General features: G+C 47.5%; 1 protein-coding gene across 7 annotated transcripts in view; it reads left to right on the forward strand.

Moving 5' to 3' along the window:
* EPN3 (epsin 3) overlaps positions 1-17,161 on the forward strand; it is a 380,680-nt gene that overhangs the window by 285,928 nt on the left and 77,591 nt on the right. For 4 of the 7 annotated variants that reach the window (XM_085617115.1, XM_085617117.1, XM_085617116.1 and 1 more), the window contains one exon: positions 15,104-15,214. The exons of the other annotated variants lie outside the window; for them this stretch is intronic. In XM_085617115.1, coding sequence (XP_085473241.1) covers positions 15,104-15,214 — 111 coding nt within the window. The remainder of the gene's footprint in view (positions 1-15,103; positions 15,215-17,161) is intronic. 7 annotated transcript variants of the gene reach the window in all.

The following is a 17,161-nucleotide window of genomic DNA, read 5'->3' on the forward strand; positions in this document are numbered from 1 at the left end:
TATGTATAAATAACAGGATTGTCGAAATTACTAATTAGATCCAGTGGTACACACCAAAAAGGACACTTCGGTCACTGGGGGCCAAGTTGGTCTCAGTGCTGTACACAAAAAAAGCTCTGTGGGAGTGGCAGAAGCTTTGCCGTTGGTGCGGCAAAAGCCTGGAATGCCCTTACGTTTCACCTAAGAAATGCCATGGATCTTCTAGCCTTTAGTAAGGGCTTAAAGACCTGACTTTGCTTTTGCTGAATAGACCTCATTTCCTCCGTACTCTTGCCTTCAGGATAAATAATTAGCGCCAGGGTACCTATGGGTAACCGCTGCTCTTTAAAAATACTATTAACATAACATAACATTACTTTAGCCATTGGTTTTTTTCAGTGAATTTCTTGGTTTTTCAAGTTAAAATTTTCGCACCTGGCCTAGCGTCAAGGAGTGGCTTGACTGGTGTGCCACACAAGAGAAGCCCATATATGAAGCACGGGGCTGTCCAAAGAAATAACGTAAGATCTGGGGCAAATGGTTGGGTCAGATAGCTTGAAAATGTGTTGCTTGATTGACTGTGTGTACCACTTGGGGTCATCACATATCATGGTTTACCCCTAATCAAATGTGGGATTTTATTAACACTGTGCTGCACTGTTTATAAAAACAAAAGATTTTCGCACCGAACTATAACATCACGTAACAAAATGGCATTCAGATGTCCATATATTTTGTCATGAATGCTAAATGTTAGGGCTCTAGTTGTTAATTGGAACTCTGTGGTGAAGCTGCAGTTGATCACTAGGAAGTTAACTAAAAGACTGCTGCTTTTGTTGGAAGTACGTTTTTCTCTCAGCATTTTAGAATCTTTTACTGACATGAATGTGGAAGATATTTGAGAATTTGTAAAAATAACATTTAAAAAATCCTCATCCTCATTTTCATTTTTCAGCTCCCTAACTGTAATCTCTATGGCAAAAAGAACACCCTCGTTCCGTACCTTTACTGCAGTCGCCTCTGTAGGAAGGTAGACTGTCAGTTTTGCAGCTTTGATTCTATCAAGATGGCATTCAGGTGTCCCACACTTTTTCATAAATTCAGAATGTTACCACTGTAGTAGTTCATTAGCACTCTTCTGGTGAACCTGCAGTTGATCACGTGGGGTTAATGACGGACTTCTCGGGTGTTGAAAGTACATGTTTCAGTCTGCATGTCAGAAAGCTTTCCTGACATGGATGAGAAAGATATTTGAGATCTCAGTAAATATGTCCTCGTTTTAGCTTTGTAGAGTACTAACTATAGTGAATTACAACAAAGATATCACAATTGGTGAGGTAGGAAATGCCTTTGTTGAACTATCAAATAAAGCCCCAGACGATATTTACCCATTAACCCCCAACTCACCCCCAGCCCTCGTTCCACCTTTCGATTACTTCAGACTATCTTACTCAGCCATGAAGAATAAAGTTTGTTATTCTGAGTAAAACATGCATGTACAAAATCAGCCGGTCAGCTGAATCCCTACTGTTCTACTGCACCTTCGCATAGTGTGTTAACATTCTGTATTTATAAATCAAGTGTGGCACACCTGAATACCATCTGGATAGAACTAAAACTTTAAAAGAAAAAAGCATTTCCTTTAGAAAAGAATGAAATGAGGAGATTCATTTTGTCAAAGAAATTGCGGTTAATCATTGTTCCGTGTTCAGGCTTTATATAAACGTTGAACCCACTCCTGGGCCCCAATGCATGTACCCTGATTATTTCTAAATCTGTAATAGCCCTATGAAATAAATGCCCATTTTCTAGATTGTTTTATGTAGCAGCTTTACTGACTTTCTCCCAATCTTTCTGTTGTGTTGTGGCCCTTTTCTCAAATATGAAAGCTTTATAGCGCCATCTCAATCTACAAAAGCAGTCTGAGTCTCCAGGCTCATATCGGCTTGCTAAGCCTTATTATTATGATTACATTTATAAGGCGCGACAGCTACCCAAAAAAGGTTTCCCATAGAACAACTCCTTTATAGACCAGCATTCGTGATCAAGCCAGTTACCAAATATTTGTCAGCATGAGTGTTAATTTTAGTGGTTGACCAAAAGAGGGGATATATTACAGATAATAATAATTTGCTCAACGTTTAATCATCTTATTCTCATCAGCTCCTTCAGTTTTGGTTAATTCTCCCAGACCAGGGTGAATTAAATTCATCATGCTTGGGACACAGTTATGTTTAGATTACCTCCATCAAGCTGTCCTTTTATTACCTAGCTGGTCAGATGTACGGTGATTATGTTGATTCATGTGCTGATTATGTATCATCATCGATAAGTTAGGCAATAAGGTTGTTGTGATCAATGTCTGTTCATGAGATTACCTGCATATCCCATACTGTTACCCAAGCATCAATGTTGTTCACTAAATGACACCAAAAAGAGGCCCCCTGAACAATAAATAAACAGGCAGAAGAATCAAGGAAGCAGTTGCATGTACCGAAAAAACAAACAAGCTGCCTGTAAAGGTTTAGTTGGCAGAGTATCTCGCCATACTTCAAGAATGCTTACCAAGTCATCTGAGTTATAGTCTGTATGTATATATCTATTGCAATAAGATTAATCCGACATATAGTCATCAATGCCTTCATCCAGAATTTTATCAATAGTGATTTATTATAATCCTCATATGAAGATACATATATCTCTACATATCACAGTACAAAACATTACAAAAATTAATAAATAACAAACGGTGTACCATACATTTGAGCTCCATAGAGCTAAACCCACGAATACCCAAATTCAACACCCACACAACTCTCAGCACATTCATTCAATAGTGATTCTCACAAACATCAACATCATTGCTTGAAGTTTCATACATTCTAAGCATCCAGTCTTGTTATTAAAAGATGCGCTGACGCGCGTTTCCGTGGTGACCTGCAATTTTTGTCACACCTTCAGGGCACTAACACAATCAATATCTGAAAGAAACACGTTAGTTAGATTCCTCACCTTAGAATATCCCCAGGCGTCAGGCTGGATCCGGAAAGATTTTTCGTCAGCGATACCCCTTGCGCGTCGCTAGGCTTAGTCTGCGGCTCCGCGTCCGTAGTCGGCGGCATGCACCGGAATGACATCGTCCAAGTACCTAGGCGCCGCCCTCGCGCGCTGACGTCAGTTCTTCTTTTTTCCGCGCCAGACAGCGCCGATCCGGGAAGAGCTTACCCCTTTAGTTACTTTTTGACTAACTTTTGGGACTCTTTTGTCTACTCTACTCGAACTGGTTCCGGTAGGAGGCCTGGGTTTAAAGCCTGTGACTCCTGTCACCGACTGATGTCGGTGATCGACCACCACCGTCGTGCCTCGACTGCGAGGCCTTGACCTCGAAGACTAGGCGGGAGCGGTCCCGCAAGATTCTCGAGCTCCGACACTCGGCTCCGTGTCGTTCAAGGTCCTGGTCCAGGAGGAGGTCGAAGGACCGGTCGCGGAGCCGCAGCCACCATCACCGCCCGTCGGGTTCCAAGTCTTCGGGTAAGTCGAAGCATGGTAAGAAGTCCAAGAGACGACACCGCTCTTCAGACTCCCCTTGCCGGTCGTGAGACTCGGTCGAGGGCCCGGGTGGTACCACCCCTGCGGCTCCACCGGAGCCACGTCCGTTCCCATACCCACCGGTCCCTTGGACTGACGCGACTCCGGCAGAGATCAGTGCCTTCCTCTCGGCCATGAGGGGCCTGGCTCCGCCGTCGATGCCTGCCAGCGCGCCTTCGGGCCCTGCGGGCTCGACTGGGCGGCCTAGCGAGTCGGCGGCTCTGGCCCTGGCGCCGTCGTTGACTTCGGTCCCGACGCAGCAGGTCCCCGTGGGATCTAGGCCTGGATCTCAGTCGGTGCCGGTCGACCTCACTACGCCTCCGGCGCCGACACCGGTTCCACCCCCGCCGCCGTCTCCAGACTACGCCGTACCCCGGTTCAGCCCTGGTCTGGGGCCGGTGCGGCGCCATCCGGCGCCGCATCAGATGCCGATGGATGACAATTTTATCTACCGTCCAGCTCCGGTTATTCCCCCTGTTTATCAGGAATCGGATGACGGAGGCGACTGGGAGGGGTCTGAGGACCCTCTGGCCATGCAGGCCGATTTATCTCAGGACTGGGCAGATGAGCTGGGGGATGCCAGTGGTCTGGACACCTCCCTGGACACTGGTTTCATCTCTCCTCCGACTGTGGCTTCGGAGGAAGGTGCTGCATTTTCCGTGGTGCTGCGCAAGGCGGCCGAAGCCCTTGGGCTGGAGCTGCCTGCTGTGGACGTGAGGACTAACCTCACTGAAGTGCTTCAATGAGGCACTAGTGGACGTTCTGAAGGGCACCTGGTCCAAGCCCTCCACAGTACCTCCTGTGGATCGAAACGTGGCCCAGCGCCACCGCCCTGCTCCGGGCGACACCAGTTTTCTGTCCCAACACCCCACGCCCGAGAGCCTGGTTATCCAGGCCTCTACTTCCCAATCCTCCTTCCCGTCCGCTCCCCCGGATCGGGAATCCAAGAGGCTGGAACAGTCCGGTAAGAAGCTATTCTCTTCCCTTAGTTTGGGACTGTGGTCCTTGAACACCGCTTGCCTCTTGGACCGTTATTCTCACTCTCTGTGGGATACGGTGGAGGACGTGCTGCCCCAGTGTCCGGAGGAGGCCCGGGCACGGCTCACCCAGGCTCTTGCCGACGGGTGGGATGCAGCGTGACATGCTATTCGATGTGGACTGGACACTACGGACTCGCTGGGTAGTGCGATGTCAACCACAGTGGCGCTCCGCCGCCACGCCTGGCTGCGGTCCACATCTTTCTCAGGGGATGTCCAGAGCACCCTCATGGATATGCCCTTTGATGGCACTCGCCTTTTTGGCGAAAAGGCTGATAGTGCGCTGGTGCGCTTCAAGAACTCCTGGGCTACGGCCAAGTCCTTGGGCCTCTCGGGGCTGCGACCGCAAACTTCCGCTTTTCGTCCCTTTCGTGGCCAAGGAAGGGGTGCCCCCTCACGTCCGCCTAGCCACCAGCCGCAGAATGAACCTGCACGTGGTCGCGGACGTGGATTCCGGCTAGGCGGTACCGGGGGTCAACGTGCCGGTCAGTCCACATCAACCCCGGCAGCATCCGCCTCATAGCCCTCCTAGTCTGTGCTTTCAGGGCCATTCCACGCCAGTGGGAGGCAGAGTTCGCCATCAACTGCTCCACTGGCGTTTCATCACGTCGGACAGGTGGGTGCTGCAAATCGTCCGAAGGGGCTACTCCCTCCCCTTCGAGGCGACCCCTCCAGCCATGCCACCGCAGTGCCACCGCATGTCGGGGGATCGATTGAATCTTCTACGGGAGGAAGTTGCAGCCCTCTTGGCCAAGGGGGCCGTCGAGCGCGTTCCTGGCCCAGAAGTAGGTCGTGGTTGCTATTCCCACTACTTTCTGGTTCCCAAGAAGGGCAAAGGGGACCTGCGCCCTATCTTGGACCTCAGGAGCGTCAACGCCTTCCTCCGGAAGGAGAGGTTCAAGATGCTTACCCTAGCTCAGGTTCTGGCTGCCCTGGATCCAGGAGACTGGATGGTAGCGTTGGACTTGCAGGACGCTTATTTTCACATCCCCGTCCTGCCGGCCCACCGGCGTTACCTGTTCACGGTGCTCCCCTTCGGCCTCACCAGTGCCCCTCGGGTGTTCACGAAAGTGATGGCGGTGGTCCCAGCTCATCTGCGCAGATATGGGGTTCCAGTCTTCCCCTATCTCGACGACTGGCTGTTGAAGGCGGGCTCGCCCCAGCAAGTCGTCTCCCACCTCCAGACTACGGCCGACCTCCTGCATTTGCTGGGGTTCTCCATCAATGTAAGTCACATCTGAGTCCCTCGCAGAAGCGCCTCTTCATCGGAGTGGTTCTGGACTCGGCGCAGTTCCGGGCTTATCCTCCGGAACAGCGGGTCCGAGATATTCAGGCTCTGATTCCCATCTTTCAGCCTCTATCCTGGGTTTCGGTCAGGTTGGTGCTGCGGCTTCTAGGTCTGATGGCCTCCTGCATCCTGCTAGTGCATCACGCCAGATGGCGAATGCGGGCTCTGCAGTGGGACCTGAAGTTTCAGTGGGCCCAGCATCGGAGCAACCTGTCCGACCAGGTCTTGATCTCGGAGGGCACTGCAAAACAGTTGCAGTGGTGGCTCACAGACCGCAATGGGATCAGCGGCAGATGCCTCTCCCTACCCCTCCCGGGGCACGTAGTAGTGACGGATGCGTCCCTCCTGGGATGGGGAGACCACATGGGGGAGGCGGAGATCAGAGGACTCTGGTCTCCGGCGGAGTCTCGGCTCCATATCGACCTTTTGGAGCTGAGAGCGATCCGACTTGCACTGAAGGCATTCCTTCCCGTTGTCCGGGGAAGTGTGGTGCAGGTGTTCACGGACAACACCACCGCCATGTGGTATTGCAACAAACAGGGCGGGGTGGGGTCATGGACCCTTTGTCAGGAAGGAGGCTCTGCGCCTCTGGGCATGGCTGGAACATCAGGGCATCACCCTGGTGGTTCAATATCTGGCGGGCTCTCTGAACGCCAGAGCAGACTAACTCAGCCGCCGGTGCATGATGGATCACGAATGGCATCTCAACTCGGACATGGCGCAAGGCCTCTTTCGGCAGTGGGGAGAGCCTTGGTTAGATCTATTCACCAACGAAGAGAACGCGCAATGTCAGCAGTTCTGCGCGTTGGAGTTTCCAAGGCGGCACTCGCTTGGGGACGCCTTTCGTCGCGAGTGGAGTTGCGGTCTGTTGTATGCCTTTCCGCCTATACCACTTCTGCCCAGAGTGCTGAAGATGAGGCGCGACCGGGCCCAAGTCATCTTGGTGGCTCTGGATTGGGCACGAAGGTACTGGTATCCCGAGCTACTCAGTCTATCGATCCCCCCGATTCGACTGCCTCTTCCGGAGGACCTTCTGTCGCAGCAGCAGGGGACGGTCCTCCACCCAAACCTGTCCAGTCTCCACCTCCATGCGTGGAGATTGAGCGGCGACAGTTGATGCCATTTGACTTGCCTCCTGAAGTCTGCGATGTGATTCTGGCAGCCAGGCGTACCTCCACAAAAAACGGTATACGCCTGCAGGTGGAACAAATTTGTGGCATGGTGCACAGCAAAGGCTGTGAATCCCCTTTCCGCCCCTCTTTCTGAGGTTTTCCTCTTTCATCTTTCCATGGCCCAGCAGGGCTCTGCTCTGGGCACCCAAAAGGTAATCTTTCTGCAATCTCTGCTTTCTTACAGCTTCCTGATCAGCCTTCTCTTTTCAAATCCCCTGTTGTTTCTCGTTTCTTCAAAGGCATTACTCATATGTTTCCTCCTGTCCCCTTCGTAATGCCTCAGTGGGATTTGAACCTGGTCTTGACATTTCTGATGTGCACTCCCTTTGAGCCTCTTCATAATTGTCCCCTTTGTCTTCCGACTCTTAAGACTGCTTTCCTGGTAGCCATCACCTCGGCTAGATGGGTGAGTGAGCTCCAGGCTCTATCTTCCAAGCCTCCTTTTCTTTCTGTCCATCTGGACAAGGTTGTCCTCCGGACTCGACCTTCCTTTTTTCCGAAAGTAGTGACTGCTTTTCACATCGGGCAGTCTGTCACCTTGCCCACCTTCTTTCCGCCTCCGCATCCTTCGAAAGAAGAGGAGAGGCTCCACCGTCTGGACCCAAAACTGGTGCTGTCCTTTTATTTGGACCGCACGAAACAGTTCCGGGTGGACGACCAACTCTTTTTTGGATACGTGGGTGCTAAGAAGGGGCGGGCAGTACACAAGCGCACCATTTCGCGGTGGGTTGTCTTGTGTATAAAGGCTTGTTACTCCTTGGCTAAAAAGGAGCCTCCTGTAGGGCCCATTCAACCCGGGCCACGGCGACGACTTCTGCACTGGGCTGAGGAGTCCCCTTGCAGGATATCTGTCAGGCAGCAACGTGGGCCTCGCTGCACACGTTTGCCAAGCATTATTACCTGGACAGCCAAGTCCGGAGAGATGGCTTCTTAGGCCGTTCTGTGCTTCAGGACTTTCTGGTGTGATCTTGGTTCGCAGACCCAACACCGGGGTTGGTATTGCTGGGGTATCTATTCTAAGGTGAGGAATCTAACTAACATGTTTCTTTCAGATGAACAAGTTACTTACCTTCGGTAAGGATGTATCTGTAAGAAACATTAGTTAGTTAGATTCCTCACCGACCCACCCATCCTCCCCGTTCTGCGAACCGACATCTAGGGTTAAGGCTATCCTTTTCAGGACCCTAGAATTTTTTGGCACCAGTGTCAGTCTCTTGCATGGCTCTGCGTTCCTGGCGCGTAAAGCTATGTACAAGAACGGACGTCAGCGCGCGAGGGCGGCGTCTAAGTACTCCGTCATTCCGGCGCACGACGCCGACGACTGACGCGGAGCCGCAGACTACGCCTAGCGACGCGCAAGGGTATTGCTGACGAAAAATCTTTCCGGATCCAGTCTGACGCCTGGGGATATTCTAAGGTGAGGAATCTAACGAACTAATATTTCTTACAGATACATCGTTACCGAAGGTAAGTAACTTGTTCAATAGGGTGACCAGGAGAGCGTCCAATGCGGAATCTGAAATAAAAGGATAGCATCATAAATCTATATATTGTATATCACCGGTCCAACCGCAAAAAGTTTTTTGGGGTTTTTTTGGTAGCCTGCGGTGTCTGTGGAAATTTGAATGAATATATATATATGTATATATGCCCTAAGTACCTAGTTTCCTTGGGAAAAGCGTTTTTTGATCTGCCAATATCTACCACGACCAGGGTGTCCAAAAAGTCTCTTGGAGGAGATGACCAAACAAGAGGTTACTAATTTCCCCATAAAGGAAAGATGTGGGACAGTCGGAAGACAAAAACAAACTGTCTTCTAAAGGCCCCTAAAATCCTCTTCAGTAGGGTGGTCCCAGAGACACTTCACAGATTAAGGGTGGGTACCAGGGTAAGAACTGGAATCCCCAAAAGGCTTGGTATTTCAATTGTAAAGCCAATGGACACCGAACTGGAGATTCTACCTGTTCCAAAAAGGCTTCCTCTAGTCCACCCCCAGTTACTACTGGGGTGGTAAGTCTCCAGATGGGATCCTTGGTGTCCCTGACCAGGTCAGAAAAGGGAATGCCCAGACATGGGTCTAGTGCTCACTATGCCACTGGAGTCAAGCTGGCCTGGCTGATGAGGGGTGACACCCTGAAACCGGTCCTTGGATGCTTGTTTCTGGTCCAGGGAGGACCTGACTGGGCAGTACGGACTGGACTGTTCCCATGTGGAGCAGGGTCATGACTGTTTTGCATATGGCTTGGTCTAAACTCAAAGGCATTTTGTGCAAAAAAAGGCAGCTTCAGGCAAAGATATCTGTACTGGGGGTGAAAGTTTGACATTGTTCCAGCATTCCTTCCATGAGCTTCTTTTTGCATCTGACCAGGTCAGAGAGCACACTGAAGCCACTTTGATCTCCGAGGGTGGAGTGGATGTAGCTGCCCTGGCTGTCTGGCCCAGTAATCTGGAAAAATACTGACAACAGCCACATGTTAATGGGGTTAGAGTGGAAGCACAGATTAGCTGCTTAATAAGTCATCCGCAGAGTCCAGCAGGAGATGTTCTGGTATGAGAGGTAGGTTTGTCACTAAATTCTCAATGTAATACTTCAAGTAATTGAACCACATGAATCGGGTTAGTGCAAGATAAATTGTATGACTGGAGGTGAAAGCATTAAACATTCAGTGAATCACCTCTGTTGCAAAATTGTACTGATAATGGCGGATGGATCTCCAATAAACACAGAAAGCAATAGACAGCTCTTGCTAAGTAGTTCATGTTCTGTTGAACTGTGCTTTGCTTCCTTGTGTCCCGTGGCAGAGGTTGCACAATGATAGTGCCAGAAAACACGAAGCGGCTGCCTTCCTTGCTTTTCCCCACTTTTTGCCTGAAATCAAATTGGGCTTCCCCACGCCTCTCCTCCGATGGCTGGTGAGACCAGTGCTTTAAATGGGACGGCACTCACCGGTACGGAGTACCGGTACTTCTTATTTTTATCACCCTGAGTACCGGCACTTCTCTACAGCCGTGGAGAGTACCGATACTCATGGAGGGTAGGCGCATTGGCATCTAGTGGTAGTAGCCTGTCTTTTGTTAAGCCAAATTACTTTTATAGCCCTGAGCTGAGCCCCCGCTGAACTATTCAGCGTGGGCTCATATGCATGATACCCCAGTGTTCGCCGTCATGCTGTGTTGCAAGGAATCGAGGCGGCCCAGTGTCAGCACAATGAGAAAAGCCATGGGAGGTTAAAAGGGCTTTAATCCCACCTGATTCTTTTGTGTGAGTGTCTGCTTATGTGGGTCCGTTTGCCTACTTGTGTTTTTGTGAGATAAATGTTCCAAAATAAGGAAAGGTTAAAATATCACTGTTTTGACTTTAATTTTGTATAAGGATTTAACCTGATTTGTTTATAGAAAGAAATTTCTTGTGTGTACTGCAACTAGTATATAAACCAATAATCTTCGCATGTCTTGCCTTTACCCCCAGCCCTAGCCCCGCCCACACGCCACATTTAAATGAGTACCTGCACTATTTTATTCCCATTTAAAGCACTGGGTGAGACATGTATTTTTCTGCTCTAACTCTGCGTGAGAGGTAGTCTCTGTGTTGAACCGCATGCACTCCCGGCCAAGTACTCGGTGAACGTGGTTTCTTTCTGCAGCGGGTGGAGCTTGCATTACATACGCCAGTCGATGCCCTCCGGTATCTGCTTGGAGACTTCCGCTTCATGACAGCTACCAGTCTTCTCCTGGCTGAGCGATGTACAGCTGCACCCACTCTTCACATCCCGGCCCGTCGGCTAGTATTTTATCTGAGGTTTCGGCTCATTAAACCTTGCATCCTCCATGCAGTTTCAGTGATAGGCCAGTGGTGGTGATGTATCTTACTTTTGGTTTGCACAGGGAGGCCTCATGAAGAATTCAGTTTAATGTCTTCACAAAACTTCCCTTCTAATCTGATCATTGTGCTGCCCGTTGCTTACTTGTTGTCTCAATCCTTTTGTTGTCACTGAGGAGTGCTTGATCAACCTAAAAAAATCGCAATATCTATGATGGGACCTGCAGCCCTTAACTTGGGAGAGACTTTTCTTGGCAGCTCCATGCTCCCACAACACACGTATTGCTTATTTAACACGAGTTTGCTGTATGCAGTGTTCTCTTTTGTGCCTTTTTCGGAAACCTGTTTCCTCGTTCTTTATCAGAGAAATGTTGTTGCAATAATGTCTTACAATAAAATGTTTCCAGTGTCCATTGTTGAAAAAAGATGTTTTTACGCCCATTGGCTCACCAAATACTGCTGATTATGCTGTTTCTGCAGGGAAGGGAAGGGAAGGGGACTCGCGAGTGTGAGGACCAGAGCACTACCTCTTTAAGATATGTTCAAGGAAAGGAAATTTACCGTTTCCTGGGGTTAGATTTAGAGCCTAGCAAGTCAAAATAGACATGCGCAGTACGAAAGCACTTTAAAGGACAATGGCGCTCTCGCAGACCCGCCCTGATCTGTAACTTAAGTCCCTCAACATCCGCCTCAGACTTAACTGTGAGTCACTACAGGGCTGGAATTCGAGAGAGGTGACGTGATTGTCCATCGTCGTTAAATAATTGTTCCTCTCTCATTGAACACAATCTGATCCGACAGCAATTTAAGTTTCAGGAAGCAACTGAAGACGCAGCTCTTCCCTTAAGCAACGCGCTTCATTCTCATGATTCATGTCGGCGCGGGGAAGCCAGTCTGTGGGTAGCTGTGCGCTCTACAAGCCTTTGTAAAATAACATAACCATCATTATTAAGATCACTACAATACACTCACCGAAGAAGCTGTGAAGGGGGCTCCATATCGTCTTGAGGAAACCGAAGATCTTGTAGTGACTTATGGCAAGAAATCTGAAGATAACCTCGTTCATCTGGAAGGCGAGCTGGACACTGTAAAAAGCAGTCAAAACCAGCGTCAGCTCTTCTAAGGGGTCACAAACTGGTTCCATTTGACAACATGACCAGATATATTGAGGCATGGGGAACCGTTCGATGAGGCTGATTCATCCAAGAGAAAACGTCAACTGCAGAGGCTTTGCTTCCAGTTTGCCAGAACCGTATTCCACGGGGATGCTATTCTGATCACCTGATCTGGTATTAGTCTGTATGCAGTTCCCTCCTCCGCATCCCGTTCATTACAAGTGTTCTCGTGAAGCTTAAGCGCAGTAGGCCATTTTGCCTTGCCTCACAAATGGTGTTTAATTGTTGCTTCTCCAATGATACTGGAGTTTGCAGGCAATACGAATCTCCTCTCTCCTGACTGTTTGCGCCTGAAAACATGCATCTTGATCACCCGAAACTCACCCAATTAGTTGAACATCCCAAAAAAAGGCAAATTTGTCAACAAGATGTTTCTAAGAATCCAGATGAGAGCAACCGTATTTAAGAGCTTCATTTGAGCTGATATTTTCCTGTTCTAGGCACCCTCGCTTGTCAACACTGACTGTTAGTGAGTCTGCCACATGGTGGCGCTGTTTGTCCAATTTAGAAGTTAGCATAACAGTTGTTTATTAATTCAATATACTTTAAAATTAACTAATAGTGGCCACCCAAGCCATTCTTATCGCTTTGGGGGCCTCACACTTGTAGTTATATGATGGTTAGTGGTTGTCTAGGTATTGTCATTGGCAGCCAGGTAGGGGCAATGGGCGTTTCTAGCTACAGTGACCTCCTGACGAGGGTCCTGGCACTTATTGATTTACAAATTAAGCACTGCCGTATTTTATAGTTGCTTATAAGCACTGCCGTATTTTATAGTTGCTTATAAGCACTGCCGTATTGTATGTCTGAGCAGAGGATTGCCTTGAAAACAAATGGTGCTCCTGTGACAATTGGGTCAAATCAGGCAAACGTTTTTCCAGCATTAAAATTCAATTCGTGTTAGTCACAGCTTATAGATAATACCTTATGCCTGCCCCAAACATCCTTGCTCACTACTCTGAGTAATGATGCGTACAAGAGCTGTACAAAGGATTTGCCCCGCTGAGTAGTCCATCTGCCTCTCGGACTCTGTACATCATCTTGTAAAGTTAGTCCTCTAGAAATCAATGCATACACTTAACCTTATCCACCAGTCTTATGCTGTAGCTTAGCTTATCCAGCTGCTTTTACCAACCACATGGTGGATGAGATGCAAGTTCTGTGCTCTCCAGCCCTTTTCACTGTACTCCGTAACATTAGGTCTTCTTGAGGACTTGCTCTTCTTTCACCCAAAAGTGATTTCAGAGATTCATATAAATCAGACGCCTTCTCTTCAACCTTTTTCCCCAAATTCCTCTTCAACAGTGAAGAGCTCGTTTCCCTGTTATATAGCATTTTTTTTTTACCATCTTGGCTACGATAATTTGTTATTGTGGATCAAGTCGTACAGTCTAGGTAGCCTCCAAGCAATCCATTGCAGTGGCTAGTTTACTGTATCACCACATTGCACCTGAAAACCAGTAACAGCCCTTGTGAGTAGGTCTAAAACTAATATTTATGAGGAGTATTTAATTCGCAAATTTGTATTGAGGCCATTGGAGATCAAGCCTTACGAGTACTGTCTGCTTGGATTCAGAAGCGAGATGTGGCTTACAAGAATGCCAACCCCCTCTGTGAAACCATTTTGATTAGGTTTCGATTTTCACTGATTACTTCTATTCCCCTGGTTTGGTTTCCTCCTCCTCTTTCAGAGGTGAGCCTGCTTTTCTGTTCCGTATTTATAAGGGTCAATGAAGATCCTATGACCGAGAAGGAAAAGATAAGTAAGTACTTGTAATCTTGCCTATCCATGGACACCTGCAGTTAGTTTGTGAACAACCTGTCCTACTTGTGAGTTTAGTGACCAAAACCTCTTCACTGACTGACGTGTGAGAAGGCACAGACCCTACTTACACTACAGCGTTTTATCCTGGAACGGACCTTCCGCTCCACCTCAGACAGATAACAACGCTCCCCATCTTCGCGAGAAACCTCAAAACCTGGCTCTTCGACAGACCTCCTTGATGGACTGGAACCTGTGAACCCCCCCAACCCCCGCGCATTGAGAGCTTACGGGTGAGTAGTCGCGCTTAACAAACACCTGATTTGAAACACCTGATCCATTTATTCAAAGGGTCATAGCTATTTGTCTCAATTTTTTCATTGTTTTCTTTGTGAACTAGAGATTTGTATGTTCAGTTGGTGTCATTTTCAAGTTAAGAGAACACCCATGTATGCCTTTATAGGTAGGCATTTGGTTTTCAAATTATTCCTGGTAAAGTATGTTTTTCATTAAAATGTATTCCATTATCCTATGTATGCTTGGAGATGTTCCAAGGTTATGAATTCAGTGAAGACACCCATAAAAGAGAAAGAGGATTAGTAAGTAACCGCTCCTGGTCAGACTTTAAAAGTGACTGAGCCTGAATGGGCCAATGCATGCATCCATAAATGTATGAGACTTGCCTTGGTGTCTCTTTTCCTTTAAGTTCCTAATATCCTCCCCAACATTTCTGCTGCTGGACTAGCCTACTGTGCCCTAAGTATGAAGGTAGAGAAAATCTCAAATGTATGGGTATCGAGTAGTCCCATACTGTTTCATTAATTTGGTGGTAAGCGAGGTGGGAGTGGGGCTTAATGAATAACAGTAGACAAGTCACTATGATGAGTAACATTGGAAGGCTTGTGTTTCTAGTTGTCCTACATGCTTAGAACTCTTTTTCTCTTATTTATCTCTCGCTCGCATTTTTGCACCTGTCTCACGCCTCTTCCTCTTATTAAACATCTGATTGATTCATTCCATTTGATCTTGGGAGTGATTTGCTTGCTAACTAATCATTCTCTAGTTTAACTCGCCAGTTTTGCCCTTGCCCTCTCCAATCTTTCAAATTCTAGTTTTTTCGTATTTTCTTTCATACTTTGTGTACTCTATTCTTACCCTTCCATCAGCCTTAACACTTTTCCTTCATTTGCCTTATCTTTCCATATTACATTCATTGACCTGTTCATTTATTTATTGTTCTCACCATCCTTTTTGTATATTCTCTCATTTTATTTGTCCCCAGGTTTAGGTGATGCCTCCTTTGATGTTTTTGAGATACTGCCTGGCCTATCGCAACATGCTGAACTCAGTAACACTATTAGTCAGTCCTCTTTCCGACCGCAAAGCCCTCTGGGTAAGACAGGCCGAGATTAATGACGGACAGCAGAGATTTGTGCACACAGAAAAGCACCTGTCTCTGAAACACACATTTCTATCACCCCCTTCTCTCATTTATAGAGAACAGTGTCTATCAGTGTTTGCATGTTCGTCTCATTCTCTCTCCCCGTTCATTAATTGTTATTCTCATTACTTACTGGTTACACACGTTAAGATATAGCTTTAAATAAAGCTTCTGGTCGGTATTCTGGCACCTAAATCTGATTATTCAGAGTTTTCGTCCACAGAACAGGAACATAACACATGGTCCCAGAATTACTAGACCCAAATTGGAATGCAGCGATGAGCGCTTGTTCTGGGGACAAGCAAGCTTCCATTTATCACCTGCTGCTGTGGGCAGCAGGAGATGAATGGGAGCAGGAGTTGCCTATGTGGGGCGGGAAGGCAGTAACCGGGTATGACTGGTTGGGGAGGGTTGTATTTTCACCCCTTTAGCATAGAAGCGTCGGTGTGGGCTGTACATGTGCTCGTAGCTCCTCCTTGGCCTGATAATATTAACAGCTGGATTTCACTGACTATTTAAAGTGGCCACTGTAATGAAAGGTCTCAGATCTCCCCTGGACCAAGGTATGTACCGTCACTTTCCCAGGGAGAGTATCAGTTCCAGACTTATGGAATATAACATATACACAGCACTTCCTAAGGTGGGCAAACTTTCAACACTCCCCCAAAGGCAAGGCAAGAAAACAATATATACACGGCACTTCTCTAGAGCGAATAATACTTTGCACATCACTTGCCAGGAGTAGAACAACTTCCTATAACACAATTACCTGCTAGAAGGGAATTCACCCATCCTTCTACAACAGAATACTTGGCCAAGAAGAGTCCACACCTCCTGCTACAAGGAAAAGACGAATTGGTATATCTGGGATGTATTTATTAGTAAATAGCACCACACGGTAAGCCAAATGCACCTATCATAGCAGACTCTAACATATCAATAGTATGATTGAAATACACAATCAAAGCAAATATGTATGTAGAAATATATATGTATGGATATAAGAATCAGAAAATAAGAAGGAAAGAAAAGAATCAGTAAAGAGTCAAGAGACCGTTAGTAGCAGACACACCTCACCTACTGCTTCATCATTTCACCCCACTTTGCTCAAGGGGAGTCCATTGCTTGAACCGGGTGAAAGCTCAGAGGTGACACCAGCTCCACTCTTCCGTGACAACACGTCTGCTCCACGGCGTGAACTTCCACCAGGCCAGTGTAGGCTTCCCTTTTTAATACAAATTCAAACACAACGAAGCTTCTAGCAAGCCTCACCCCCTCGTTCTCATGAGAGCCCGTACCAGCCTGCTCCAAGGCCACTGCATCGGTTGTTCAGGCCTTTGCTATGGCTCCGAGACTGACCATGTACATTCCTCTGATAAGAACCAGTTCTCTCTTGTCAGTAAAGTGCAAAAAACAGGAGAAGAGCAAAACATGCTCTCCCCACCTCTGTAGCTACGTGCAGGCACAGAAAATAGCTTCAGTCATGAAAATGGAGTTAGTTAAGCCATGCACACAAAGGCCCAAAGCAAGATGGAATCAGAAAAGCAAGGATGACATGAAACCATGTCAAAGGCAATAGTCAGCACTGCCATAAAGCAAGGTAAAGTCAGAAATCAGAATGACATGAAGCCACGTCAAAGGCAATAGTTCAACACATAATTCACATAACCCAAATAACATTATAGACTTTATCCCTCAGTATACAACATTGAGCACATGTGTGCACCACCACCCACAACACTGCACCTCAACATCCCATACCTTCTGTTCTTGGCAAGACTATTCTACTAAAAGACAGCAAGATTACAGGACAGAAGAGAAGCAGACATATGGAAACCCATTCTACATTAAGACTAGGGTAACATTACACACTTAAGTCAGTACAAAATGGTGGCGATT

Source organism: Triturus cristatus, chromosome 7 (genome assembly GCF_964204655.1).
Source record: "Triturus cristatus chromosome 7, aTriCri1.1, whole genome shotgun sequence".
In the NCBI taxonomy this organism is placed as follows: domain Eukaryota; kingdom Metazoa; phylum Chordata; class Amphibia; order Caudata; family Salamandridae; genus Triturus; species Triturus cristatus.